The sequence below is a fragment of the Ursus americanus genome, chromosome 32 (genome assembly GCF_024610735.1).
Source record: "Ursus americanus isolate L20-20 chromosome 32, mUrsAme1.1.p, whole genome shotgun sequence".
In the NCBI taxonomy this organism is placed as follows: Eukaryota; Metazoa; Chordata; class Mammalia; order Carnivora; family Ursidae; genus Ursus; species Ursus americanus.
The window spans coordinates 3209370-3237291 of NC_142158.1; the positions used below are offsets into that span (position 1 = coordinate 3209370).

At 49.5% G+C, this 27922-nt stretch overlaps 2 protein-coding genes across 3 annotated transcripts in view; one reads left to right on the forward strand and one right to left on the reverse strand.

Annotated features, from left to right (window-relative positions):
- The window catches only part of SLC17A1 (solute carrier family 17 member 1), a 156522-nt gene extending 151497 nt beyond the window's left edge, over positions 1 to 5025 (forward strand). For both annotated transcript variants that reach the window (XR_006780155.2, XR_015722530.1), the window contains exon 15: positions 4952 to 5025. The gene's annotated coding sequence lies outside the window, so the exon portion shown is untranslated. The remainder of the gene's footprint in view (positions 1 to 4951) is intronic.
- The window catches only part of SCGN (secretagogin, EF-hand calcium binding protein), a 36296-nt gene extending 22711 nt beyond the window's left edge, over positions 1 to 13585 (reverse strand). Inside the window, exons 1-6 of the mRNA XM_045800479.2 lie at positions 13396 to 13585; positions 12695 to 12765; positions 8459 to 8551; positions 5524 to 5613; positions 1269 to 1325; positions 768 to 845 (exon numbers count right to left, since the gene is read on the reverse strand). Of these exons, the coding sequence (XP_045656435.2) occupies positions 768 to 845; positions 1269 to 1325; positions 5524 to 5613; positions 8459 to 8551; positions 12695 to 12765; positions 13396 to 13477 (471 nt within the window). The 5' untranslated portion in view covers positions 13478 to 13585. The remainder of the gene's footprint in view (positions 1 to 767; positions 846 to 1268; positions 1326 to 5523; positions 5614 to 8458; positions 8552 to 12694; positions 12766 to 13395) is intronic.
- Between the last annotated feature and the right edge of the window lie 14337 nt (positions 13586 to 27922).

Below are 27922 nucleotides of genomic sequence, written 5' to 3' on the forward strand. Positions count from 1 at the left end.
GGTGTGGGTGGGGCTGCCAGAGACAGCCCGTCCCATGCCACCATTTCTCAGGGAGCTTTGACACTGAAATAATCTCAGGGTCATTCAGGACGTGGATGCCGTGAGGGGCAAGCAAAATAATGACCACAGGGACCGTAACAAGCGCCACAATAAAAGTCACACGTCTCCTGTCCCAGACACCTGCCCAGAGCTTCCTCTGCATCGGCTCCCTTTGCCTTTGTGGTAATTAGGTCCCATTAAACCCCCATTTTACTGATGAGTAAAATTGAGAGGCTTGACGATCTCCCCAGGTCATAGCTAAGACGTGGGGCAGGGGGGACACACACATCTCCCGTCTGACTCTAAGCCGCTCTAAGTCAACACGATAAATGAATAGAATCGTCCAGTGTGGCAAAGAAGCGGCTCCCACGTGTTTGGTCCTGGTTGTCCGGGTTTCTGACTGTCCGTGTTTACCCGTTGCTATGTGACCTCCGGTAGGATTGCGCTCATTGGCCTGGTGCCTAATAACCTGATGGTGACTGGACTCCTCTTGTCTCCCCAAAGACGGGTAAACCGCTTTCTGTCTCAAATGCGTGCAGTCCCATCCTCAGAGCAGGGCGAACGCGGCTCCATTTCAGCCAATGTTTGGAGGGTTGAGGTTTTCTCTTGCCCTCGCTTGCTCTGCTCTGCAGAGGCTCGCTGGGGCCCTGACGCTGCGCCTCCGTTTCTGGGCCCCGAGGGCGCAGGGGTAGCCGCCCCCGTGGAGACCCCATCGCTCAGTTACTTACCATGGTGCCAGTATATTCTTCCAGCTTAGCCTCAGAAATGGCCTTTTTGTGGTGGAGGAAGAGGTCTCGGAGGAAGTCCTGTGACATCAAGAGAAGAGCCAGTCTTATATGGAGAGCAGATAAGCCGTGAAGATCTCAGGGGGCCTTACTTCAAGGATTGTGGTTTATCTTTTTTTAAGGAGGAAATAAAATGCTTTTAGCAAGCAATAAATACAAGAATGGGGAGAGCTGTCTGTTTAAAGGGAGCTCAGAGAACCCAGAGAATAGCTCCAGGCGTGGAAAAAGTGTCAAAAATTCTCAGTTATGTGTCTTTCCTAGAGAGAGAGCAAGATTACCTGTACTTTCTAAACCTTTTAAACACAAATACTTTTTTTTTTAAAGTAACACATTCAAATCCAAGTTTCGTGGGCCCACAGAAATGAAATTCGTGATCCAGGTACCTCAAATTCCCAGGGGTGACCCGGCCCCCTCCCCGCAGCGGGAGTCCCCAGCAACACTCACACGCAGCTCGGCAGCTGATATAAAGCCGCTGCTGTCAGCATCGTATTTGCGCCAGATCTGAAACACATGGAAGCCAGGCATCGTCTGTCAATCCGTCGGCCGCGGGACAAGCACACGCCCAGGGAGCTCGTGGAGGACGGACCCTGGAGGCCGTCCCAGTACGTTTGTCGACGCGGGGATTGTAGCCTGCAGATTGGTCAGGAAATTGCGCACGAGGTGGACAGAGGGCAAATCCTGGGGCCTGTGCACACGTGGGGGGCGTCAAACTGAGGCACCTGCATCAAACTGAAACCCTCAGTGAAAGGGTGAACCCCTCCAAAATAAACGGGGCTTCCGGAAGGGCCTAAGGAATCCTCCCTGTGTGGCCTTGGCTGTGGGGGAGAAAGGGGAGAAAACATCTTGGGGAGTTCCCAGTGACAAGACAAGCCTTTCCTGGGTTTAAGGAAAGTTCTAGTTAAGGGCAGCATTTATCCGGCGGAAGACACGACTGCAAAACTGGCGGAGAGAACCACTGACACTTAACAGAGACACTGAACTGCTTTCTCGAGTAAGTGCTGTGCATTGGGCCGCCTCGGATTATTCCCTGTATAAGCCTCACGGGTTGGCTGCTCCTCAAACTCCTGTACAAAATCAAAAAGTTGGGGTGTCTGGGCGGCTCAGTCGGTGAAGCATCCGACTCTTGGTCTCAGCTCAGGTTTTGATCTCGGGATTGTGAGTTCAAACCCTGCTTGGGGTTTCATGCTGGGTGTAGAGCCTACTTTAAAAAGAAAAGAAAAGAAAAAAGAAAAAGTAGCACTAAGTTGTTTTTTTTTTTTTAATTAATTAATTTATTTGACGAGAGAGCAAGAGCCCAAGCCGGGGGAGCGTCAGGCAGAGGGAGAGGGAGAAGCAGGCTCCACGCTTCTCCCAAGCAGGGAGCCCAGTGCGGGAACTTGATCATAAGACCCTGGGATCATGACCTGAACCAAAGGCAGACACTTAACAGACTGAGCCATCCAGGCGCCCCTAAGTTGTTGTTGTTGTTTTTAACTGGCAGATTTTCTGTAGACATAGAACGGGTTAGCTGAGTCACCCACTGCAGGACCTTAATTCTAGACCCTGGTCAGCCAGCCCTGCCTGAGCACCTTGCAGGGATTGTGGGGGTACTGATGGGCAGTGAGAAGACTGAGAAACCTCACGCCTTGTAGTCCCTGAATTCAGCCAGACTTACAAAGTCAACTAGTTAAATATAAATTATATTTGAACTTTTACGGTGTGAATATACCAAAACTAAGAATGAGAATTTCAGATAATAAATAAAACCATTTTCCATGCTTTTTTTCCTCATGCTATTCTCCAAGAATTTTCCATCTACCTTATCTTATAATTTTACTACAACTGAGCCAGTCATTGGAGGCCCAAAGTTTTTATGTGAATAATGTGCACACCTATCTTTAAGGATTAAAGCAAAATAAGGAGCTTTCCAGGCAACAAAGTTTTTACCGACAGAATTTAGACCTAACCTGGACAATCATGGCATGTGAGTTGGGAGCTGGACGTCAGGATTAAAGTGTCTTAAGGTCCTGTGGCTTAGAGGGAGTATAAAGGCATTAACAGAATTTTTAAAAATATATAGAGGATAGTAATAGGTTATAACAAATTTAACTTAAGAAATCAAGAGTCTGAGCCATACATATATTTTTTAATTGGGTAGGGAAAGGGAAAGCTCCTTGTTATAGAAGCAATTGGCCAACTCAAAGGGAGGGGGTAAGTGGAATAAGTGAAAAGAAACACAAAAAGGTAGGAAAGCTCCATAGTGCTGTTTTCCCAGTCCTCAAGATTATTCAGTGCTATGCAAGGCCTAACATTTTATTTTATTTATTTATTTTTTAATTTTTATTTCTCTTTATGTTTATTTATTTATTTCTCTTGTATCTTCTTTTTTTTTTTAATGATTTTTATTATATTATGTTAGTCACCATACAGTACATCCCCGGTTTCTGATGTAAAGCTCGATGATTCATTAGTTGTGTATAACACCCAGTGCACCATGCAATACGTGCCCTCCTTACTACCCATCACCGGTCTATCCCATTCCCCCACCCCCCTCCCCTCTGAGGTCCTCAGTTTGTTTCTCAGAGTCCATAGTCTCTCATGCTTCATTCCCCCTTCTGATTACCCCCCCTTTCTTTATTCCTTTCTTCCCCTACCGATCTTCCTAGTTCTTATGTTCCATAGATGAGAGAAATCATATGATAGTTGTCTTTCTCTGCTTGAGTTATTTCACTTAGCATTATCTCCTCCAGTGCCGTCCATGTTGCAGCAAATGTTGAGAACTCGTTCTGATAGCTGAGTAATATTCCATTGTATATATGGACCACAACTTCTTAATCCAGTCATCTGTTGAAGGGCATCTCGGTTCCTTCCACGATTTAGCTATTGTGGACATTGCTGCTATGAACATTGGGGTGCATATGGCCCTTCTCTTCACTACGTCTGTATCTTTGGGGTAAACACCCAGTAGTGCAATGGCTGGATCATAGGGTAGCTCAATTTTTAGCTCTTTAAGGGACCTCCACACTGTTTTCCAGAGTGGCTGTACCAACTTGCATTCCCACCAACAATGTAGGAGGAATCCCCTTTCTCCACATCCTCTCCAACAATTGTTGTTTCTTAAGGCCTAACATTTTAATACTATTTTTCTGATTATAAGAGTAAATCATACTCACTGTACAAAATTAATGAACTACAAAAAGGAGAAAACTACACTCTGCAGATACACCTACCCCAGGGATGTCTCTGTGTTTCCTTTCCTTTGTATTTCTATTACACACATGGCAAGACTAACTTGGAGGTCATATTGTCTATACACTTGGGCAATCTCTTTATTACTTTCATTTAAAATTTTCTGAGAGCATTTTTAAGCACCATTAAAATTATTTTGAAAATGGCACTTAAAATAATTTGTAAATAATTATGATTCTGTGTGCAATTGGAAAATATAGAAGTACAAAGAATATGAAAATCATCTGAAATCTTACCACTTAAAAGCAATCAGTGTTTATCTTATGTGTATTTACCTGTGGTCTAATTTATGTAGGTGTTCAGGTGAACCATTTTTTAGATAATGTTAAAATCCTAATGCACGCATAATTTTGCTTCTTAACATCATAACGCGTTTCCTCTGAATACAAACATTTCTGATTATACCCTGAAGAGAGATGCCTGGAGCAGTAGACTTATTAAGTCAGAGGGTAAATGTATTTTTAACTTGGGATAATGACATTTTAAAGGATCCTGATTACATTTTTGTGAAATTGTTCTCCATAAAACTGTTGCAGTGCGCATGCCTACCAACAGACCACGAGCGTCCATCGCAGTGCTTCCTTGCTGGCACCACATATTTTGCTGATCCTCTTAAAATCTTCACCGCTTTGATTGGCAAAAATTGGTTGTTTTAAATTCGCATTTCGTGGCTACCAGCATACATTTATTGTCTATTCAGATCTCTTCCGTGAACAGTCTATGCACATGCTTGCTCAGTTTTATGGCTTTCACTTGGCCGGAAGTAAATACAGTTGTGCAAAAGGGCACTAAGCTATTATCTCCTAAATGGGGACTTGGTAACAGTTTCAGGAGCGAACCCGCGGATGCAGTAGCTGTCTCGAATCTGCTCTAACTTTCCGGTCTTCTTTCTCCAACAGACAGTAACACCTAGAGGCTGTAAGAGGAGCCACTGACTGCCTTCAGCTTTCCCTCAAGCACAGCGATTGCGACAGAAGGCCTGCTGGCTGGATGGGCATGTGAGTGAGTTAACGTTTTCATGGCATTTCACCTTCAAAGCTAGAATTAGTTGCCAATGTGTAAAAACAAGCAGTTCGCATAGAGTTTAGATGTCCAGACAGCATGGTTAGAAGACAGGAGTGTGCGGGAGCTCCCCTGCGTTCTCTGCTTCGGATGGGGCGCCTGCTCTGTGGCTTCCAGAGTCCCCAGCCGACCCCCGGCATATTCCTGCATGTGGGCCTGCCTGCCTATTGTCTGGGCCTCCTCTAGTCCGGACTGAAGGACTTTGTCAACTCGGGAGCAGCCTAGGGCCGCACACAGAACACACCGGGACTTAGGGCCCAAGTTCTGGCTCATCACCAAGGGCTTCTTTGCTTGGTCTTACCCTCTGTGGGCTTGGGGACTGGACTGGAGTGGTGGCCGCCACAGTCTGTGGCCAGGATCCTGGCCTCTTCTCAGTCCTCATGCTCCGTAGAGACAACCAAACACTTACCTGCATAAACTCCACGCTGCTGTCCAAGGGGCTTTCCTGACGAAAGAGCAGAAGGAAGTTTTCATCTTCAGACAAGAACATGTCGGCAAGCTAAAGAAACAGAGAGAAATAGCAGTCAGTCACGCTGGCCAGGGCTCCCCGGGTAAAAGCCATGGTGGGACATAGTATAGGACAGGAGGGCTTGGATTCCTCAGAACCAAGAGCTCAGATGACAGTTCTGGGCCCTTGGCCGCCATTTTTGATTCCTTGACGCTGTCAAACAGCACTGCACCGCCACTAGGCATGAAACACGGCGGGTCTCTGCCTTGCACGAGTTTGCGATCCAAAATCATAATCCTCATTTTAATAATAAATTTGTCAGTGCTTAATATGTTCCAGGCACTATTTGAAGACTCTCCCGTATTAAAATAATTTAACTCTATCATATAATAGAAAATTCAAATAGGGAATAATTCTTACACGTGCCACGAACTGTTCTACATTCTTCCGGATGCTTACTCGCTTCATCCTAACCACAACCCAGAGACTACGCCACACACCACCGTTATTTCTTACTCCTTAAGGAAACTGGACCTTGCCTTAGTTATGTGGCCAGTAAGTGGGGGCACCCGGACCAGGGCCATGCTTTCCAGCTGCACGCCGTGCTGGTGAGATGTGCGCACGGTCTTTTCACGCCACGGGCACAGACAGGAGTGACTGCCGTCGGTGTCCTGAGTGTCGGCTCTTTTCCCTCTCTTACGTTATCAGTGTCTCTGGGATGCTGCCACAGCTGGTCCAGGCGTCAACCTTTCAGTCGTCCCTCCTTCTCTTTGAGCTCCATTCTACCGATTCATGTCCTTTCTCCCATGAGTGACGGCGATGTTTTCTTCCCCCGTGTGATTGTGACTCTCAGTGCAGCGCATGGGTGTTTGGCTGGGCTCATCCCATCTGCGGTTCTGCGGTGGGACCGGCTTGCGTTGTCCCCCGTAAACAATGGCCGTTCCCTCTGTCTCCGCGGTGAGTGCAGACAGGGGCTGTTGGTGGCACGTAGGCGTCAGGAGCCGTACGCCTGTTTACTTCTCTAGCTGGCTGTGGGTCCGCTCACGGACCTAGTGTGTGAACCAGCGCAGTCGTATTTTGAAGACCATATATCGAGTAGCTACGATGAGGGAGGCACTGGCCACTGCTTTTCATTTATGCTCTCATTAAATTCTCATGCCAGTCCTACTGGTAAGTATAAAAACCCCGTTCTACTCATGGGAGCAGGACAGCGCGGTGTGTGTCCGAGACGGGCTTTAGAGTGGGTCCAGGTCCCTTCTCCGTTGCTCACCTGTTATGTGATCTGGCACGGTCTAATAGATCTCTCTGTGCCTCAATTTCCTCACTTGTAAAATGGGGATAATAGTATTTATAACCTGGTGCTTATGTGAAGGCTCAAAGTAAAATGTGGCAGCACTTATAAGCTGTTGAGCAAAACCCCCAGTACAAATTAAAGCTTCAATGAGTGCCAACACCATGCTGGTGAAGACCACGAACCAGAGACTCCGAGAGAAGCAACGTGGCCGAGGTCTCACATTCCCCGCGTGGACTTGGCACTTCCCCTGCCCCCGTCCCACCCATCTGGGCTCCACGGTCATCTGCTCTTCAGAACTAAGTGCGTTTTCACACGGGGCAGCACAAGCCAAGAAGCCCAGTTAAAACGTGATTCACTGGTCCTCAGCCGTTAGAACCCAGTCTGTCTTCAGCTTTGACTGCAGTGGCACAGAAGATCCCCGGACAAATCAAGTGCACAGATAACCCCCCGGCCTGGCTTGGGCTCTCAGTTGCAACATCTGCCCCTCTTAATTGTGCTAGAATATCTGAAATGTGTCCAGGTGGGCTGACCTTCATGTCTCAACGACCTGTGATTGGAGTGAGCTAGTCAGTGGTAGAGCGGGGGCGGGTGGGGGAGACCCCGCTTCTCCTTACGGTCACAAACTCCAGAGGTTTTAAGGGACCTGGGACTGATGTAACCCAATCCCATCGGCTTGTTACAAACAACACCTCCATTACGCACATTTGCGGGACTCGACTCCGTGAGAGGACGGTTGGCATGGCTGTCCAAGCGATTGCCGGGTTTCCAAGTGCTTCAAGAAGGTCTGCCTGTTGTTAGTGAGATAACAGCGTTTTCAGGCATTTCCCGTATTTCATTTATTCTTTCTTAAGCCCACGTATATTTCCTGGGCGCCACCGAATGTTCCGCTCTGCTCTATGGGCTGGAGAACACAGCGGCGAACACGTGGCGGGAGTCCTTCGGTATCTCTAGCTTGAGGCTTGTGCTTAGTTTTCCTTGAACAGATACGCGGATCACTTTGCATCAATTATACCACAGTTGTTGGTGACTTACGTAATGTTTGCCTGGAGTGAAAATTTTGGAAACGCTCATACATCTGGGTTCTGAGAAGACTGCTTTCTGGCGAACACATCTACTTTTTATAAGGAGGCATTATCTTGCCCTGTTATCATAACTTTCGGAAGAAAAAGGTATTGTGTGGGCTGAGCTGAAGTGAGACGGCTGCTGTCCGTCTTGTTCTGAATGATCTCCGGAGGTAGGTCTCCCCCAACCTCCGCTGGGAGCTGATGCGGGAGTTTTAACTAATTTCTTGTCAGTTTTTCTTTATACCCGGGTTGGATTTGAACACCACACAGCAAGGAGACACCTATTAGAGTAACTGCAAGGCCTCTAGCATATCAATTCCCCAGTTATAAAATAACTATAAATATTGCTTGACCTAAAGAAAATGATACAGGTTGCTAAGCAGACGGAATAGGAGCGGTGATTGCTTCAAAATGCTGGGTAGGCAGCGGCCTGGCAGACGGTTCTCACATCCCAATCCTATGTGAGATTTGCACTATCTTCTGGGGGAAATGACAGACCCAAGAGACTCGGTCAAGGAAGGGACAGTCAGGAAAGTACCTCTTTCATTTGCACACGCCCATCTCTAGAGACATCCTGGGGAGCCATGAGTTGCTCTTTCATTCTCAGCACGTTTTCTTCCCTGCCCGCCTCCTACAATAGGCCAGACAGAACCACATTAAAACCACCGGATTCCAAAACTGTCGTCGGGTTATCAAATATTCAGAGCAGAGAGCCTGGTCACTACGTTAGTCTAAGCCAGAAAGCAGGTTACTTAGCCATTTAAAGTGAGCCTACCATGTTGAACAAGGGAGAACCGCGGTAGAGATTTCTTGAGCAAAGAAAGAATCACTGATCAGAATCCCGACCAGGTGAGACCTACTGGCTAGTGAGCTCCTAAAACATGAATGAAAGAAGAGAAGCTGAGAGACTAGGTTTTCAGGGGCCTCGGACTAATGTAACCCAATCCCGTCAGCTTGTCTACAGACAACACCTGCGTTAAGCTCATTTGCAGGACTCCCAAGTTCTCTTCCTAAGAACTCAGAGATTTTGTTCTAAGTGAAACGCCCTGCTCGTCTAGACTGTCAATTTGCCATCGCTCGTTCCCTTAATCTTCTCCTTGGGCCCGCTGAGGAAAAAATAATTAGAAGGGGAAAAAAGTAATAAAGTAGTTGCAGAATTACCCAAGACGCCGCGTCTCGCTTACAGGTACAACCTTTTCTACATACTAGCTTGTTCGTCGTCAGTGGACCGCAGGACAGGTACAAAGAACTAGGACATATGTAATCAACAGGGGAGAAGGAGTTCGGATGAAGCGGAGAGGCAAGAAGCCTCCCCAGCTCCCGGCACTGCGGACCCCATCAGCCGTGCTGCTTTCAGTCTCCCTCATACTAGCCCTGCTCCGATCCCACACTGTCCCTGCCAACCAGGCTTCCTCCTGAGACCCTCCATACATATAGAGAGATCAGCGTCTCTAGTCTTGGCACCTTGGGCCGTGTGTGGTTGCGGTTGGGTGTTTGGCTTGCGTACGTGCACTGTACAGAAAATAATGTGATGGAGATCACTCCACAGGTGGGTCCTCACTGCGCCTTTCAGGTCGGCTTCCGGATGAAGAGATCTGCAGGATAGCAGTCATTTCTGTATCTCAGAAGCGCAGTGTCTGTGGAGTGAATACATGGTTCTCTGTGGTGGGCTGGGCCTTCCCCAAGGACGTTAGCGAACACAGGCCACGTGGGGGGAAATAGAGTTTCAAAACGAATAAATGTTAAGCAGAGAAGCTGAGGCCAGAGTCTGTGCTCCTCGTCCAGTCTGAAGCCACAGAACCTTGACTTTTGTCCTCTATTCCCAAAGCCCATGACTGTCCCTTGGACCTAAAGCACCAGAGCTGGGGGCTGCGTCTGCTGTATTTCCCATGCGCACCACCCCGCCCCCTTCTGTGAGAGTCTCGGCCCCGTCGTCTGTTCCGAAGCACTGAAGGAGGCCCAGGCTGCGCTAGAGTCTGACAGGAAGGACGGGGGCCCAGCCCCAGAAAGGGACGCTCTGCTCTGCACTTGCTCTCTCCAGACCAGTTCAGAGGCCAGTTCTCAGCATTTGAAAAGAAAAGGCGGAGGGGCTGAGGGAAGGGGTGAGTAACAGAAACAGCAGCAAAACCAGCCGATGGTTCCATTAAGTCTGTCCCTGCAGAGGCCCCGAGAAGCAGGGAATCACACACAGATTGGTTGCTCTCCAAGGCTGACCAGCAGGCACCTCGCTGTTGGCAACCTTAAATTTCCTTCCTCCGAGGCCTCTGTGACCTGCTAATCAGGGAGAAAGCAGAGCTAGTCAGGCCTCGAAGAACTGCTGGCCACTTCTAAACCCCAGGCCCAATCATGGAGGCCTCCCTGCGGCTGCTTCTCTGCTCGCTGGGGCATCGTCCCTGATAGAAGCAGGTGTCACACATGGGGACCGTCACTCAGCTTGATGGACGTCCACTTGCAAAGTCCCGCGCTCTGATTAAGGGTATGCTTAGGGCTTACTCCTTCCTCAGCAGGGAAAAAACCCAGAACCAGGAATAGTTTCCTTAATCATGGTTGTCCAGGGAGCATGGAGGGCCCAGCCAGGCTCCTATGACTACGTTCCCCAGGGTAAGGTCTCAGCATTTTGAAAGAGAATAATGGCAGATGGGGACATTTTTGGACAACGGCTTATACAACTGATCTGGCCTCGAAAGCTCTCTCCCCAGCCACGCTGAGAAGAGGTGGGTGGGGCTGCGGCCAGAGCCCAGCGAGACCAGCGTGATTCTATCAGGAGTCCCCCCACCCTCACCTCTGACGGGCAGTCACTGTTCCTGGGGGGACAGACGGTGAGAGAGATACCAGCTGGCAGGGTGATTTAAAAATGCAAGATCCTAGGCAGATCCCAAACGCACTGAAATTCCTCGGGGATGAGACACATGGGGCACAGGACACTGGTGAGTCACTTGTCTCCTCTCCTGCAAGGACCACGCCTGCCCCTGTGTGAGAGGGCAAGTCCCCAGGCTGGCTCTGAGGGAGGTAAGAGATGGACTGCCCAGCAGCAAGATGGGCACCCCTCTGCTCCGTCACTAACGGCAACAATGCCTCTAACGTTAGCCGAAGCCCCAGAACACGACGGCTCCTGGTGTCCTTGGCTCAGAGCAGACCCTTGCATTTTAGTAGCCCCACCCCCACCTCACGACTGAAAATAAGACACTCCCAGCTTCAACATCGACCGCAACCTTTCTCCTTCTTTCCTATAAATCACCAAAGCAAGGAGCTTCTGGAAAGGTATGAAGTTCTAAGTCTCTGGGAGTTTGGGTTTTTGGATCCTCCAGTTTATTCCAAGACTTTGAATGGTTCTGCCTTCACCTATTTGTTCTCTTTAGATACTCCTGTCATGCTTGACAAAGCGGTGTCTGACTCATGGGTTCTGGAATGCTGTGAGCCCTAGCATTTACAGCAGTAAGTAAGACAGAGAGAGACCGGGAGACAGAGATGGAGCGAGTAAGAGAAGGGAAGGAAAGAGAAGAGGAGAGAAACTGATACAAAAGATGAGACAAGTAAGAAAGAGAAAGGAAAAGAAAAGGAGAGGAGGGACAAGAGAGCTTTGAGAGACGGACTGTAGATAGAAGGAGAAACAAGGAAACAGAAGAGACAGTGAGACTTGGAGAGACCTTTAAGACAGAGAGATGAGAGACAAAAAGGTCAGAGGGAATGTCAAGAGATGTTGGAAGATAGGGGCCAGGAATCAGAATGAGAGACAGAAATGGGCAGAAAAATGAGACAGACAGACATCAAAAGAATAGGAGAGGCAGAGAGAGAGATCTATGTACACAGAGACAGAGACAGGGAGAGATGAGGTCTGCGTGACTGTTGGAGGCAGATGGCAGTCTCTTCTGTTGTGAGCTGGCTGCCCCACCCCCACCCTGGAAACACCCTCTCTAAGCGCTCCTTGGTGGCACAGAGAGCCTCGTTCCCTTCATGGGCTCCTACAGGAAAGTGCAAGGCGCTTTATTCTGTGTAAACAGTTCTCTATCTGAGGACAAGTGATCGCCACAATTCGTTTTAAATGCTGCTGTCTCCAGAGCTGCTACTCTTACCGTGCATCCCCTGACAGAGTCTTGACTGGGCTCTCCCTTCCCTAGGCTGGGGTGTCTTTGTATGGGTTTTTCCTCTGCTTTGGTACAGGGATCTTCAATTAGTCTCCATCTCTCAAGGCCAGATTTACCATCAGGGGGGGATATGGACACAATGCGTGGGTTTACATTTATTATACCTGGGCTCTGGGTATATTGCTTATTTTCTGGTTTGTCATTCCCAAAGAAATCTATAACCTCTTGTAATAAAATGAATCATGGAAAATGATTTTAAGCGATCTGTTTGTGGTCTGCTATCAAAGGGTATCAAATGCACTAAACATTTAGAACCTCAGAGCTCTTAACATCTCTTCCACCTTTTTGAACAAAGTGAGCTGCCTTATCTCCATGTCTAAATCCATTAGCAGAATCAAAACCAGGGAGACGTTCAAAACAGAATTGTTTGAATCTATAGTTAGGGTCTCTTGAGGGGATGACAGATGTTACACTGGAAGTCAGTGGCCAGCGTGGCTAATGCTACAGTTGTACTTTTTATAAAACCTGCCTCGATTCCTCCGTGTTGCTAGGAGATGGAGAAAAAGTACACACAGGCAAGGAAGAAAAGAGGCCAGATGGGATTAATAGGTACACATCAACATGAGACTTGGATGCTTCTTGTATTTTGCTAAAGGCACATAAATTAATGCTTAGTGACAAGTACTTACATCAGTACCCAGTGTTGTCAACACGTGGTGAAAGAAAGCATCGAGCTCCTTCTCTTCTATGTAACCTTTTTCTAAATGCAACAAGAGATGCATAAGTGACAGTCACTTACATAGAAGAACATGTGACATTTACTATTTACCTAAATTGTTTTGAATCTCACAGTCTGTAAAATCCCCATGGATACTGTTCTCTACTATTTTAATAACTAAGTGCCAGCGTCTAACCTCTTGGAGACATGGATTTGAATAGCAAACACACGTTCAAGAGTAAATGCCCCGTGCCGGGTTTATATGAATATTTGGGAAAGGAAAGCGATTAAATACATACATTTTAATCTGCAGACAAACATGAATTTTAGAAGAAAATACAACCGAAGGATTTGGAGGCTTGGAAAAACTTAACAGGTGTAATTCTTGAATCGTACTTTGCAGAGTCAAAACACAGTTTAGCTATTTTCTTTATGGTTGTTGCATTATTACTAAAGATAAAGCACATGTTAAGTGGCTCCCTTTTCACGTCATTTTTTGGGGGGTGGGTGGGGGTGGCATCTTTTTTGAAAGTTGTGTTAACAACGCTGGAAGACAACTTTCCCTTTGAGAAAGGACGAGGAAAGACGGGAAGGGGAAACTCTCTGTCCTTTCAGAGGGGTTGGGCTGGGGCCACGTCTACACCTGAATGTGCCCGTGGCGTGTTCACTTACCATCTGGGTCAAAGCGCTGCCAGACCTGCCAGAAGACCACGGCGTCCAAGCGCCCCTGAGTTGGTTCGCGGGCGCTGTCCATGGTGCTGATCACGAGGCTTAGGCACCTGCCGACGAGCAACACCTGGGAGCTTCGATAGCGTCTCCTTCCTGACTCCCTCCCCTGCTTCTTTGCTCTGCGGTTTGCTTTGAGCACCTGTCTGCAGGGGCGGGGGTGAGGGCGGCTGGTTGAGGCGGCGGGTGGCAGCGCCTTGGCGTCGCTACAGTCCCTAAGCCACGACCGCAGAGCCCGCCCCCCTGCAGGCGCTCTGGTCCCGCCCCGCTCCGCCCCGCGCACCCCACGGGGGCCCTCGTCTGCCTCTGCGCTGTGGGGGACTGGGAACAAAAGTGCTGTCCTGGGGCCTCCATGGCTAACTGCCGTTGCCCTTTAACTTGTTTGCCAAACTCAGAGAAAATAATCCCCCTTGCCTTTGACTGAACACCCAAACTTGTGCCCCTCTAGAGAGAGCTCCTGCAATTAAGGTGTTGGAAGAGGTATCTGTTAGGACCCATAGGACCTGATGACTTAGAAATAGTGTGTTGGGAGGGTGGGGGTGAGGTGGAGAGGAGTGATAGTGGTAGTGGTAGGAGATTACCGGTAAGCAGGGAGACCATCAACAGCTATTATTGATCCCCAAGTATTAGGGCATGCTTATTGTCATGCTATAATGCACCATAAGGACCTTCAACTAAATAGGGATTCTGCAAGGAACTATGGTTTAACGCAGGGTAGGAGAATGTTGAGGGAAGTCTAACCCATGCCATGCTTTGCCGGGAGAAGAGAGTCGAGGGGAGACATGGTGGCCAACTGCGGAGTTTTTAGGTAGAAGACTTAGATGATTGTGTTTGGTTTATAAGAACCTCACCAAGACCAATGGACAAAAGTCATTTGGAGGAACAAATAATTCTGTCTAATGATCAGAACTGTTCAAAACTTAACTTGTTGCTTTGTGAAGTAGGGAGCTGATGAGCACTGATGGCTTCTGACCATGGGCTTAGAACCTTTCATTGAGGAATCTATAGAAGGAGCTTGGGTATTAAGGGAGTTGGACAAGATATAGATCTTCTTTCTGACACTGACTCTCATATTAACATTCAGATTTATTTTTTAAAAGCACATATAGGGGCTCCTGGGTGGCTCAATTAGGTAAGGGTCTGACTCTTGATTTTGGCTCAGGTCACGATCTCAGGGTGAGGAGATCAAGCCCCACCTCTGAAACCATGCTGGGTGGAACCTGCTTGGGATTCCCGCCCTCCCCCCAACACACTCTCTCCGTCTCTCTCTTAAAAAAAAAAAAAGCACATATATTAACTACAGTAGTAATACGAACATGACACTCCTGGTCAGACAGTCCTGAGTTAGGATCCCAGCTCCATCACTTGCTAGCTTTGTGACCTGGACCGTTAGTTTTCATCTGTCCGAGACTCTGTTTTTTCATCCATAAAATGAGGATTATAACATGTGCTGTGAGGATCAGAGTCCCTCAAAGGAGTGCACAAAATATTATAACTGTTGTGGTCTTATAGAGGATAATAGGGGACTGTGTGATTTTTTTAAATGATATGGAGAAAAAAGGAAAATAAGAAACTGTAACAGCCAAGAGGAGTCTAAGAAGACTTTATAATTAACTGCAATATTGTACCTTGGTTAGGATCCTGGAACAGAAATAAGACATTAGGCAAAAACTAAGAATATCTGAACAAATATGGACTTTGGTTAATAATAATGAAAACCATGATTTAGAAGCAAACAGCTCTGGGCTTAAGGTCCAGCTTTGTCTCTTACTAGCTGTGATATTGGGCAAGTTACTCAGAAGAAACCTCATTTTCTTCACCTGTAAAATGGGGATGGTTGTAAGCATTCGCTCCTGCATTGCTGTCATAAAGGTAAAATGAAAAAATACACAGGAACTTCTCAGCACAGTAAGCATTCAATGTAGGTTAGCATTAAAACAATAGATCTCCATACATAGACATTTAGACAATGGTGAAATAAGCTTCAGGGATTTTGAGTAATCATCACTTCTGGGGAAGGTGTTGGGTTCAGATATCAGAGAACATAGCAGGACAAGAGGGTGAGGGGCTCAGCGTCCGTAGTTCTCTGTGGCCCTGGGTAATTATGGATACAGTGTCAAACGTCAGTTAGGAAGAGTAATCTGCATGCACTCACCAAGGTAGTGACTGATCTTGTTTTCTGACAAATAATGGAAAAAGGAAAAATAAGGCAAATGTCAGAAGTAATAATCAAGGTCTAATGTGGGGGGGGTGTTTAAATAATTGATGGTAAGTCTCTATGATGGGCGTTGCTGCATACACAGAAATCTTGATTTTGAAGCCTGATTTCTCTCTCTCTCTGTATCACACACACACACACACACACACACACACACACACCCCATCTCAGAATATAAGAGCAAGTAACCAAAAAAGCAAGTTATAAAAGTGTGCATATAGTATGACTCATTTCTGTAAAATAAAACACATGTCTGTGTACAAAGAAAGAAATGGAAGGAGATACACTGATGACATACGTGACGTCTGTCTCCGGAATGGGGAAGAAGGGGACTCATGGGTGGTTTTAGTTTTGTTATTTGTAATTTTGCTTTAGAACTTTATACAGTAAGCATATAATAACAAACAATTATAACTTTTACATGATTTTTTTTTGAAAGCTTTAAAGACCTTTTTAAATATAAGGGAAGGAGGAAAGAGGCACAGCTGCAGAGCTGCTTCTTGGAACTGAGGAACATGTGGAATTCACTGGAAACAACTTCCAGGAGCCTGGCACGTGGAGCTCAATGGGGACTTGTAACTTCCAGATGATAACTTTTCATTTTCTTCTATGGTGACACTAGCTAGACAATGTTCAGGTGCCTCACATTCTCTCAAAGGAGATTTCCGTTGGGGGAACCGTCCCAACCCTTGACAAAGAACAGAGCCATTGAGAAAGTATTTTAAGATACTGGATCAGCAGGCATCACCTATAAGGCTGTCTCACTGCCAAGGTTCTCCCACCTGGAAGTGGAGGGAGGGGAGTGGGGGTGAAGAGCCAGAGGTGATTTACCTGAGACCCTCCCTGTCCAACCAGAAAACTCCGAGGAAAGCAAATACAAAGTGGCTAGAATCAACCTGAAACAAATTATGCAATTTATGGATTAATGTAGCCCCTTCCACCAAGATTTTAATTTAAATTGTCTGGAACAAAGACTCTGCACTGATATATATATATTTTTTGAAGATTTTATTTATTTTGTTTGAGAGAGAGACAGCACACAAGCAGGGGGAGGGGCAAAAGGAGAGGGAGAAGCAGACTCCCCGCTGAGCAGGGAGCCTGATGCGGGGCTCCATCCCAGGACCCTGAGATCATGACCTGAGCCAAAGGCAGGCGCTCAACTGACTGAGCCACCCACGCGCCCTGCACTGATTTTTTTTTAAGCTCCCCTAGGAATTATATTAGAACCACTGACTAGTCCTTTGTCTATTGTATATTTTGCTCATTTTGAGTTTCGGACATAACTTCTCTAAAGGACAATATGGAAAAGGAAAAAACTTCTTAGAATTTGTACTTCGAAATCACTCTGGTACGTTTTGACTGGTGGCTGAGACTAGGTCTGCAATGCGTTGCTTTTCTTTGTCATCCCTGCTGATTTCATTTTTTCCTGCAGTCATTTCCTGCTTTTCTCATTAGCATAGCTAATTGATGGTTAGTTGTACAAGAAACATCAGTGGTCTATAATTTGAAGCATTGCTAATTAACCCTGATGCACGCATTCAGTCTTGAGTTAGAATATCTGCATCTTTTCACGAACTCAGAATGAAATTTCTAGCTGGAATTATAAACAATGCTGTCTTTGGCATAATCTCCCAATATTTATTGAACATTCGAACGTGGGGATGCGTCATAGACCACATAGCGGACCTGAGAACTTAAAGAGATTGTTTGGTTTAATGGCACACCAGCTCCAAAGGGCAAAGGAAATAACAGTCACGAGGGCAGCTTCACAGGATACAAGTGTGAAAAAGCTGGCATGCTTTACACCCACAGAAGTTTAATAAATGTTACCAAACTGTGCCATCGAGGAAGGCGCATGTTATCTGGATGAGACATCAGTACAGCTGTTTAAAAGTGGACAAAGTTAAAAAAAAAATTGGCAACCTTAATCCTACTCCTTCTAGTTAGTCCTGACTATCTCCCTACCCCAAAGACACAAATCCGGCACAACAGGGTGTGGCGTTAACCTTTTCTTAAAAGTGGTCGGGTTTAGGGAGCTCTTAAACATGACTGACTGCCTCCTGGCTTGTCCGTAAGGAAAATACTGCCTATTGAAAGCCTGTAGAGCTTTGGGAACCAACTTTCATCCAAGAAGTCAGTTTGGCTCAATTCTCTACGTATTTGTTGTGTGCCCACCAAATGCCAGGCACTGGGCAGGACTTGGAAGGGCAGCATGGGATCAGGGCTGGCAGGGGGTGGGGGGTAGGACCCAACTGAAATGGATGACTTGAAGTTTGGGGCCCAGGAACTAGGGTCTCATGGAGGAGTACCCCAGAAAAGTACCATGGAGTACATGCACTACTTGTTGATGCATTTTCTGCCAAAACATGAATTCTTTCCATTGAATAGCATATATAGTCAATGTTTTTTTTTTTTTTTGCCTATAAATGGCATTAGTGCAAGTGAACTTTCAAATGATAAAGCATAAGATCCAAGTGAATTATTTAAAACGATGAACCTTTCTGCTATGAAACAGTGATCATTGAAACTTTCTTTGTCCTCCTGGGATCACTGAGAACTCATTTTCAGCTCTGGCTGCTTGTTTCCAGCTATTTCTGTTCTCAGCATTGCATATGTCATGCTCGCTGTTCTATCTACTGCTCCCTTTGAGGGTGACACCGTTTTCACGGCCTTACAGTGAAGGTCTGCCTGGTACCTGCCTCGAGCTCACCCAAACGACACTTGGCAGTGGACGTATATCCCATCTTTTCAGCTGGGCTGTGGCTTCTCCATGAAGGTCTACCGCTAGGTAACCAACCACTCCCCAGAGTAGAGAACAGCACTCATTTTCTTGCTTACATTCTGCAGGTTGGCCTTGGGCTTGGCAAAGGAGGCTTGTCGCTGCTCCTGGTGGCATCACCTTGAATGGTCCAAAGAATGGCCTCGCGTGCGTGGCTGGCAGCTGGTAGTGTCTGTTGGCCAGGCACTCTGTGGGGGCGGTGGGCAGGGATGCCTCGAGCTCTCCTCCACATGGGTCCCTTGGGCTTCTCACGGAAGCTGGGTGCCAAGGGGGAGCGTCCGAATAGAGCAGTACGCAGCTGCAGATCTCTTAAGGCCCAGCCTCGGAAGTGAAGCTGCGTCACTATGGCAGCATTTCTCTTGGGGGCGATGAAAATACAATTCAGTGCGGTGTTGGGCGCACAGCTCTGTAAATGGACTAAACCCCACGGAATTGTACCCGTTCCATGAGTTTCCCTGAGGCGGCTGTGGCGTGGGTCTGACTTGCCTCTGGCTTGAGGCCACCCGGGGTCGCGCCCTCAGAGACTCTGTGGCCATCGTGGGGATGGAGTCATCCTCATCCAAGTGGTACTTAGTCCGCGTGAGCATTTCGTTTGAGCCCGTCACTGTGCTCACTTCTTTGTATAAATTCTTCTTCAATTTTCACAGTAACATTAAGAGGTAGGTAAATAATCATTATCCCCAATTTCCAGCTGAGGAAACGCATCTGTGGGTTTCAGCAAGTCAGGTGAGGTCGGACAGCGTTGGGGGGACAGCCGGGGCACCCGATGTCAGCTTCCTCCTCATCCCTGTTTCCCACTTGCAGGACAGGAGCAGTTCACGTGCCCAGATGCTCTCCGCGGGACCCTGATCCCTGCCACCCCTCTTCCCTCACACCATCCATGTTCAGGGCTGTACCCCCACCTCATCCCATCGCTGCCTGGCTCGCAAGAAGAGCCAGCGCCCCAGTTCCTCCTGGGGCCCCAGAGACCGCACGGAGAGCAGGCGGAGAATGCCTGGCTCTGCTCTGCAAACCTTCCAGATGGGGCCGAAAAGCCAAGCCACTCCTTCCCGGCCCCACAAGCCAGCCAACAGCAGTCCCTGTGCCAGCTAAAGGGCCGGAGCCGGTGCAGCCACGCTCCAGGGGCATGGTGCTCACTGCAGAGCCTGGGGCTGAACAGTCAGGAGAAACTACCTACTCTGTGCTTTATCTTTATTTTTTAAAGAGACAGTATACACTTGCCACTCTTTCTCTGGGTCTCCATAAAACGCACTTTATTAAACAATCTAGGCTTAGGCAATCCAACCACCCTACCCCTCCACCCCCACCCCAGCTCTCTGGATTTAAGCACCAAGGGGGACACCGAGGCTGAGCTGCGGGGGTGGGGAAGCGTGCTGGCTCCCCTGATGGCCGCAGGCATGCAGTTAATGGACCAGCACGTGCCGGACTTTTCCTTGGGAGGGAGTTGTTAGCTAATCAATGCCCCTTTTCTGCATGGGATTAAGATTAAAGCTACAATCAGTGCTATGGCCAGTTTGGCGACTCCAAGCCCCTGGGGCTCCTGATTGAAGGAAATGGCCCAGTTTAGGGAATGGGGCCCTCCTCCCTCCCCCTCTCCCGGTATGACCTCTCTGCAGAGGGAAAGCTGGAGGAGCCCAGCTTCTACTTGCTTAAAAGTGCAGTTAATGCCAAGCAGGAAAGTGTTTTTCCCCCTGGCAGGGGACAGGGTACCCTTTTCCTATCAGTGGAGTGGGGCAAACTCGGGGACTTACATATGTACGCACTTTCCCATTACTCTCAGTGCTTCCTCCCCTGCTGCCCAGGGCTCTGGACCAGGAATTGGGAGATGGGCTCTTCCCCTTGTCGGATGGTGTTTGTGGCGATGGACTGCCTGGGTCACAAACTGTGTGATCTTGAGTAAGTTACTCAATTTCTCTGAGCCTTAAATTCCCTTTTTTTTTTTTTTAAGATTTTATTTATGGGGCGCCTGGGTGGCTCAGTCGGTTAAGCAGCTGCCTTCGGCTCAGGTCATGATCTCAGGGTCCTGGGACTGAGCCCCGCATCGGGCTCTCTGCCGCATCGGGCTCTCTGCTCTCTCCCTCTGTGCTCCCTCAGCGAGTCTCCTTCCCCTCTCCCTCTCCCTCTGTGCTCTCCCCCTCTCTCTATTTATTTGGGGGGGGGGCTAGCAGAAGGAGAGGGACAAGCAGACTCCACACTGAGCTCGGAGCCCAACACGGGGCTCCATCTCAGGACCCTGAGATCACAACCTGAGCCAAACTCAGAGTCAGACGCTCAATGGCCTGAGCCCCCCAGGTGCCCCAAATTCCTTCTTTTTAAACGAGGATGGTAATGCTACTTCCTTTCCCGGGATGCTCTGAGGACTGTGCACGGGGAAGGCACGTGGAGTGCCCGACATGTAGCCAAAGCCCAGCTCGTGTTCGCTCTTCTTACTGTCCTCTTCTCCTCTTTCTGGAGGAATTATCAGAAGGCCCCTAACTATTATTCTCTTTCTCCATTTCTTCACCTGCACATTGTGAATAATAGTGCATTTGGAAGCATTTATTTCACAAATGCCAGAAACTTCTGAGTACTAAGCCCACCGTGTTGGCACAAGCCTTTGAGGGGAACAAGCAAGGTGAGGGACAGGGAAGCCAGGGGAGCGCTCACTGGCAGTAGGCAGCAGCTGTGGGTGAGAGAGGGAAGCACATGACAGAATGGGAAGAAACAAAACAGGCAAACCCGAGCTAAACGGGTTAAGGCCCCTCAAACCAATACCAGTGGCTTTGAAAGGTTCCTGGGAGACCTCAGCTCTCTGGAGCGGCTCCCAGGTGGGGCAGCTCTTGGTAATGTGGGCCTGGGTGTGGTTTCCAAGGAGACGGGTCGTTCACAGCCTGGTGCAGGACAGATGGCAGATGTGTAAATATTTGCGGATGAAAAGGTCACAGCCCATTTCTTCTGGAGCAGTAAGGAGAGGTGGCAGCAGCACTGGGGAGAAGCTAGAGGGGGTCTCCTGGATGTTTCCAGAATCCAATTTATTAGCTTCCGCTAATGAAAAACTAGTTTGCTCTCCTAAAAAGCCTGTAAGGGCAGACCTTCTCCCCAGAGGGCGTCTTCCCTCAGGCCAGGAAATGCCAAGAGGCCGATGGGAGAACAGGGGGATGCTGTGTTTGCAGGGGAGGGACCTGGGTGTGCCGTCCCAGGGGGCCTTAGAGTCTCCGAGACATTATTGATATGAACTATATACATACATAGGGTCTTAAGTTCAACATAACTACTTTAAATTGAACTATTTTAAATTCATTTTGTTCAAAGTTGATGCAGATTAGTTCACCAGAAAGCCAGCTCTGAGCTAGAAATCATTGTGTAAGAGGGTTATTGGGACAAGCTCTTAGGATCAACACCAATAGAAAGGAAGGAAGGAATCGGACTGGGCAGAGGGCAAAGTTGAGCTATGATGCTCTGGAGAGTTCTGGACATGGGGTGACCTTCTACAGCTGTCCTGGTTTGGGGTCAAGAACTGGGACCTTTTACTCCTGCACTGACCAGCCCCCAGGGGCGGGGGTTAGACCTTAAGCAAGGTGGCTTGTGGCAGCAGAAGTGGTAAATCTGTTATTCCTAAACCGAGATCAGATGGTGCCTCCCAGCACCCACCACAACGGGGGGGGGCATAAATTAATCGGAAACAATATTATCGGGGAGAAAGATCCCTGTCATATGCAAATAGCAGCCCCCATCATCGCTGCCTAGTCCCTTGCCATGCAGAGAACTCTCATTCTGTGAAATTATGTCATTCGTTCATTAGTTTGTTTTCTCTTTTTTTAGACTATTGGTTCCCTGAGTTCAAAGCTTCATGAGTCAGAGGATGGGAACTTAGTCTTCGCAGAAAGACCCGCACCCGGCCCGTTTCCTGGTGCGTAATAGTTGCTCAACGAACACTGACCACGTGAACCGAACGAGACACCAGAATGGGGGTGAGAAGCCTGGCTTGTGTTGCACATGTTGTCAGGAGTCAGGGAATGTGCTGTGCGGCCAGATTCCGTGGCCGACGACTTGGGGACCCAGTGAAGTCGGCTGGACTTGGACATGCTGTCTGATGCTGTCCCTGGGGGCTGGCAGCCCCTCCAGTCTCTGGGAGCCTGGCATGATTCTTCCTCCAGGCAGGGGCCCCACTGGGGAAGGGAAGGAGGCAAGAGGCACAGCGATCCTTCTTCTTCTACAAGGCATCTCGCCGTGGTCACGCCGGCCCAGCCTTGCCGACCACCAAAGCGGCCACTGACGTGGCCCTCCTCTGTGTGGCCTGAACACGGGGAATTTCAGAAGCAGCATGCTGGCATCAAATTTGCAAGAACCCCACGTGGCACAGGGGCTTCTTGCTGCTTGTCTTCGTTGCTGTCATTGCGGGTCCCTTTGCATCCGTGCCTCAGGAGGGGGGCTGCCGGCAGTCTGAGCTGTCTGCCATCCTTCCTTTGCCTCAGGGTCTCGCCTTGTGTGCCTCTCACCAGTGGTTGGAGAGCGAACTTCTGGCCATTATCGAATTAAATAAAATCGGATTTAGTGAGGTGGAAGTTTCTTCCTCTTGCCCTTTCCAGGAAGAATCAATCTAATTAACGTGTGTGTTCATGCTCCCGGGACTTTGATGTAATCTCCTCCTCCCTCTTTCAGCTGAATTCACTAGTGACACAGACTTTCCTTTTTAAAGCTATTCAGTGGCCAGAGTGTTTTACGGAACGTCCTCGGGACCAGCTGTGAGCGCAGCCGTCCTCCCAGAACCGGCCACAAGCCTGGAGCGATCGCTTTTCCTGCTCGGACAGGCTCAGCCCAGCCAAGCCCAGAGTCCCCTTGGGGCCAGCCCCTTCTGGACCAGAAGTCAGCCCTCAGACCCAAGGACACTCGGGGTGCTGGTTTCCACCCCTCTGCTCCTCTCCTCAGCCTCTAAGGCCCCCCGGGACCCACAAACCCAGGCAAGCTGAGCCCCTTTCTCACCCACTAGCCCAACAGGAGGATGAGGGGCATGGGGGAGGCTGGGAAGAGGCCAGGGTGCTGGGAAGATGCCCAAAGGCATGAGGATGTTCCATGAGAACATTTGGCTGTGTCGGCCTGGTGTCCATCGTAGCTCAGCGGGGCCGACGGAAGATCAGTTGGTTCTGCTAAGAGGTTGCCGGCCCGCCTTCTCCCCAGAGCGTACCACGCCTCCAGCCAGCAAGCCTCTGGGGCCGTTATTTTCTGGAATTCTCGGCTTTGACGTCGGGTTCCTTGCTGAGGCTGGAGGGCCCGCCGGCTCGCAGAGACCGCACACCTTGTGCAGCGGGGAGTGTGCTTCCCACGTCCGACGGGCCTCGCGCGGCCCCCTCCGCGGGGGATTCCCACGCGGGCCCTCGTCGCGCCCGGGCCGGTACCCCTCAACTCAGGACAGTCCCGGTACTGCGGGACCCGCGGAAGGGATTCCAGCTGGCCAGTCCTCAGCCTCGGTTCTCGTGGCGATCCCAGGCCCGCTCTTGGCCTGCTGTCCCCGGGCTGCTTCTGTCCCCGACTGAGCCGGGGCTTCCCGTGCGGCCTCGCGTGACGCGGTGTGTCCCCGCCGTGAGTAAGCAGCTACCGTGGCGACAGCGGGCGTCTGTGGATCCGTAGACCTGCTCATGCCCGAGTCACCGTCGAACCTTCTACTTGGCCGGGGAGGAGAGGGACACGTTGCCACGACATGAGTGGACTTGGAGGGCGTTATGCTGAGTGACATGGCAGCCGAGGACAAATCCTGCGTGACCTCACCTGCGTGCGGAATCCAACAAAACCCAACCAAGCCAGCCGAAAACCCAGGCTCTTAGACATGGGGAGCAGATTGGTGGCTGTCGGGGGCAGGGGGTGGAGGGTGAGCCAAACGGGCGAGGCGGGTCAAAAGGTACAAACTTCCAGCTTTAAAATAAGTGGGTCCCGGGGGCGCCGTGGACAGCGTGGTGACGGTTGTTAATGATACTGTACTGCAAGTTTCGGTTTTGAGAGGGTCAGGCTTGGAAGGCCCCGTTTGCGACTGTGTGGGGACAGCTGCGAACTAGACTGTGTGTACGTCATCTTGCGGTGCGCCAGGATGTCATGCCCCACGCCTGAGGCTAACCTTACACGGCAGTTATGGCTCCAGTAAAACAACCCCCCCACCTCGGTCTCCCAGGCTCTCGGAAGACCAAGCCGTCGTGCCGCTCACCTTGGTGGAGAAAAGCCATCCGTCCTCGCTTCGGAGCAGAGCTGGGTCCCCACCAGCCTCAAAGATGGTGTTTACACTGAAGTTTGAGCTCCTGTTCCAACTCTTAGAACTATGTGCTCCTCACAGATATATATGATTTTTAAATGTTAGGCGCTTCCTGGACCCGATGAGAAAGATCTTTCAGGGGCGCCCATGGCTCAGGAAGACAGAAAACAGCTTCGAAGACAGCAGGAGGGAATCTGCCCAGGAAAGAGCCGTTTCCCTCTCCTGTGCAGAACTGTCTGCCCTGTGGGGCCTGGAGCCAGCCTCTCCTTGCTTGAACCGTGGTTCTGCTCTGGCAGCCTCCTGAGGTCTAGCGACCCGTTCTCAGAATAAAGATTTTATATAAATACAGTTTGATATAATTTTATATAAATAGGATACGGAGTATTATAAAGAAAAGTACACTGAGATTCAAGCAGTAAACATTTTTAAAATTTTTGATTTAGAAGTAGGCACTGAGGCCCCCTTCAAGGTACTCAGGGTGGGGTACACTGCTTTGGCCCTGCAGGTGCCTCCCTGCCCTCATAAACCAGGGGTCCATTCCCCTCCTGAATTGTCAGTGGCCAGTGTTTAGTTGCACTTTGACTCCTCTCCAACCCCTGCCCCGCGCCTGACAATTGCTGGCCCGTGCCACGTGCGAAGGAGAACCCAAGTGACCGATGAGAAACTCAGGAAAAGTAACATTGGAAGGTCGGCCTGCATGATGCAGCCACCTGTGACTCCTGCATTATTGCCCCCTCGGCATCCCTGGGATGGGCTGTGAATCAGCCTCATTCTTTATTCCGGGCTCGTACACAGCACAAGCAGGAAAATCATCGTTGTAATTTAGCTTAACGGGAAGAGTCCCAGACCCCTCCCAGCAACCGTTCTGCTTCTCTCTGTCTTGGGATTTTTCTGGGAGGCTCGGGCCCCCTCCATGCTCAGGCCCTGCCATCTGGCCAGGCCAGTGGGCTCTCTGGGACGTGCAGCTCCTGGTCTGCTCCCTTGCGGTCCCAGCACTTGGCCTCACTGGGCCCTGGAGGCAGCACGGCTCCCCTCACTTCCGCTGCACTTGATTGACAGGGGTCCTGGAATCAAGGTGTGGGTGGATCGCCAAAGGCCTGGAGGACCTGAGAAGTCAGTCTACTCTGCCTTGAAGGTATCTTTCTCTCAAGAGTCACGTAGTAATCGCTACAGACTGAATGCTCGTATCCTCCCCACATTCTTAGGCTGAAGACCTGTCCCCCGTGTGACGGCATTTGGAGGTGGGGCGTTGGGGTGGTGATTAGGTCAGAAGGGAGGTGCCCTCATGAATGGGATTTCTGCCATTGAAAAAGAGACACCAGACACCTCCCTTGTCCCTTCCACCCTGTGAGGACACGGTGAAAAGGTAGCCACGTATGAACCAGGAAGCAGGACCTCAGCTGACACCGAGTGCCCGCACCTCGAGCTTGGACTTCCAGCCTCCAGAACCATGAGAAAGAAATGTTTGCTGCTTAAGCCACTGAGTCTACGGTACTTGTTAGGGCAGCTTTAAGGGACTGAGGCGTAAATTCTCTCTCATATATTCACGAAACACACAGAAGCCCACAGACTTTGAGGAAAGTGCACGGGCCTTCAGCTCAGCAGACACACACCCTGCGTCCTTGAACTTGGTTGAGGGACACAGTACGGGGGAGAGTGTGGGGGTTCAGGTACTTCAGGAAGCAGAGGCCAATGTGGGATGAGCCTGCAGAGATTTATTTACTGGGGGAAATGTCCGTGGAGGATAAACGTGGAGGGAGCGGCAGGGGAGGCGCACCCTTGCACGTGATGCCGGCTGCTCGCCGTGGAAGGCAAGGGGGGAGGAGACTTGGGTAGAAAGAGCTTGGGCACCACTCTGAGTCGGTCCTGGTCAGGCCGGTGGAAGCTGCTAGAGTGAAAGTTGCCCACTAGAAGCCAGGGAGTGAGGGTGCTGTGGCTTTGGCCCGAGCTCTGTGGTGGGTCTGCAGGTGTAGCAGGTGGAGAGGGTCACTGCCCGCACCCCCGACCCCCACCAGCAGCACTTTCTCTTCCATGGGCGTCTCTACAGCTGTCCCCTGATTGTCTTCTCCGGGGGAAGTGAAGGGTTCTCGCAGCTGCTTGCCTGCCTGGTCCACAGGCTCTATCTGCATATACTCCAGATCTTCTAGAATTGCTTAAAAATATGCAATGGTGCCTGTTTGCATACAGTCGAGTTGCAACTCTTCAATAAAGCACCAAGGCCAATCGGGGCCTGGCCTTCTCCCTGTTCTCTCGACAGCAGAATCCAGAGGTGTGGTCCACATTTCAGGTGTGGTCTTTATCACATACTGTTCCAGGTGAACGTGACCGTGTTTGTTCTGCGATGAGCACATCCTGCTCTTTATCTCCCCACGACCGCGTCTGGGCTCCCGTGGGTCCTGTCACGCACTGGGGGGTGTGTGCTCCTACGATTAGGAAGGTATTACTTCAAGGCCCGGCACACGTCCTCTCCTCTGAGGCCTCCGAGCACCGAGGACAGCACGAGCTCCCCCCCTCCACTGCGATCCGCTCCCAGTGCAGGCTGGATCACGCCGCCTACGGCTGTTAGCTCACCAAGGCCCACCTTTGTCCCCATGTTTCTCCTACTTTGACAGCCATTAGAGAGGTGTCTGTTCCCATGGGCACTGATGACAGAGCTGCATTTGGAAGAAACAATCTCATCTGTCTTCATAGAATCTACACAGTGGCAGGAAACCATTTGGTCCACATTTCCTGGCACTCGGTCTATGCCAGGTGTCGGGGGGGCAGTCATGTCACAGGCCCCAACTTGTATGATTCTTCTTGCCAACATTCATCGCTCACGCTTGCACCCCTGACACGACCCTTGATTTGAAGTTACAGGAAGTGGATCAAACTCATAAACTTTTGATTAATTTCATCTTTTTCCCAAAGGTGAGAGCAGGCAATGGATTAGCAAGCTACATTTATTTTGAATATAACAGGTTTCATTATCTGGGGTCTGTGATCATTCTAGAATTTGGAAACAACAAAGTTCATTACCACAAGCCAGTCCTAACTTTAAGAAGTAACCAGAGGGGACACCTGGGTGGTGCAGTGAGTTAAGTGTCCGACTCTTGGTTTCGGTTCAGGTCCTGATCTCAGGGTCGTGAGATAGAGCCCCACATCAGGCTCCACACGCCGTGGGGAGTCTGTTTGAGATTCCCTCTTCCTCTCCCTCTGCCCCTCCTGCTCTCTAAAGTCTTTAAAAAAAAAAAAAAAAAAACAGAGAAGGTCCAAA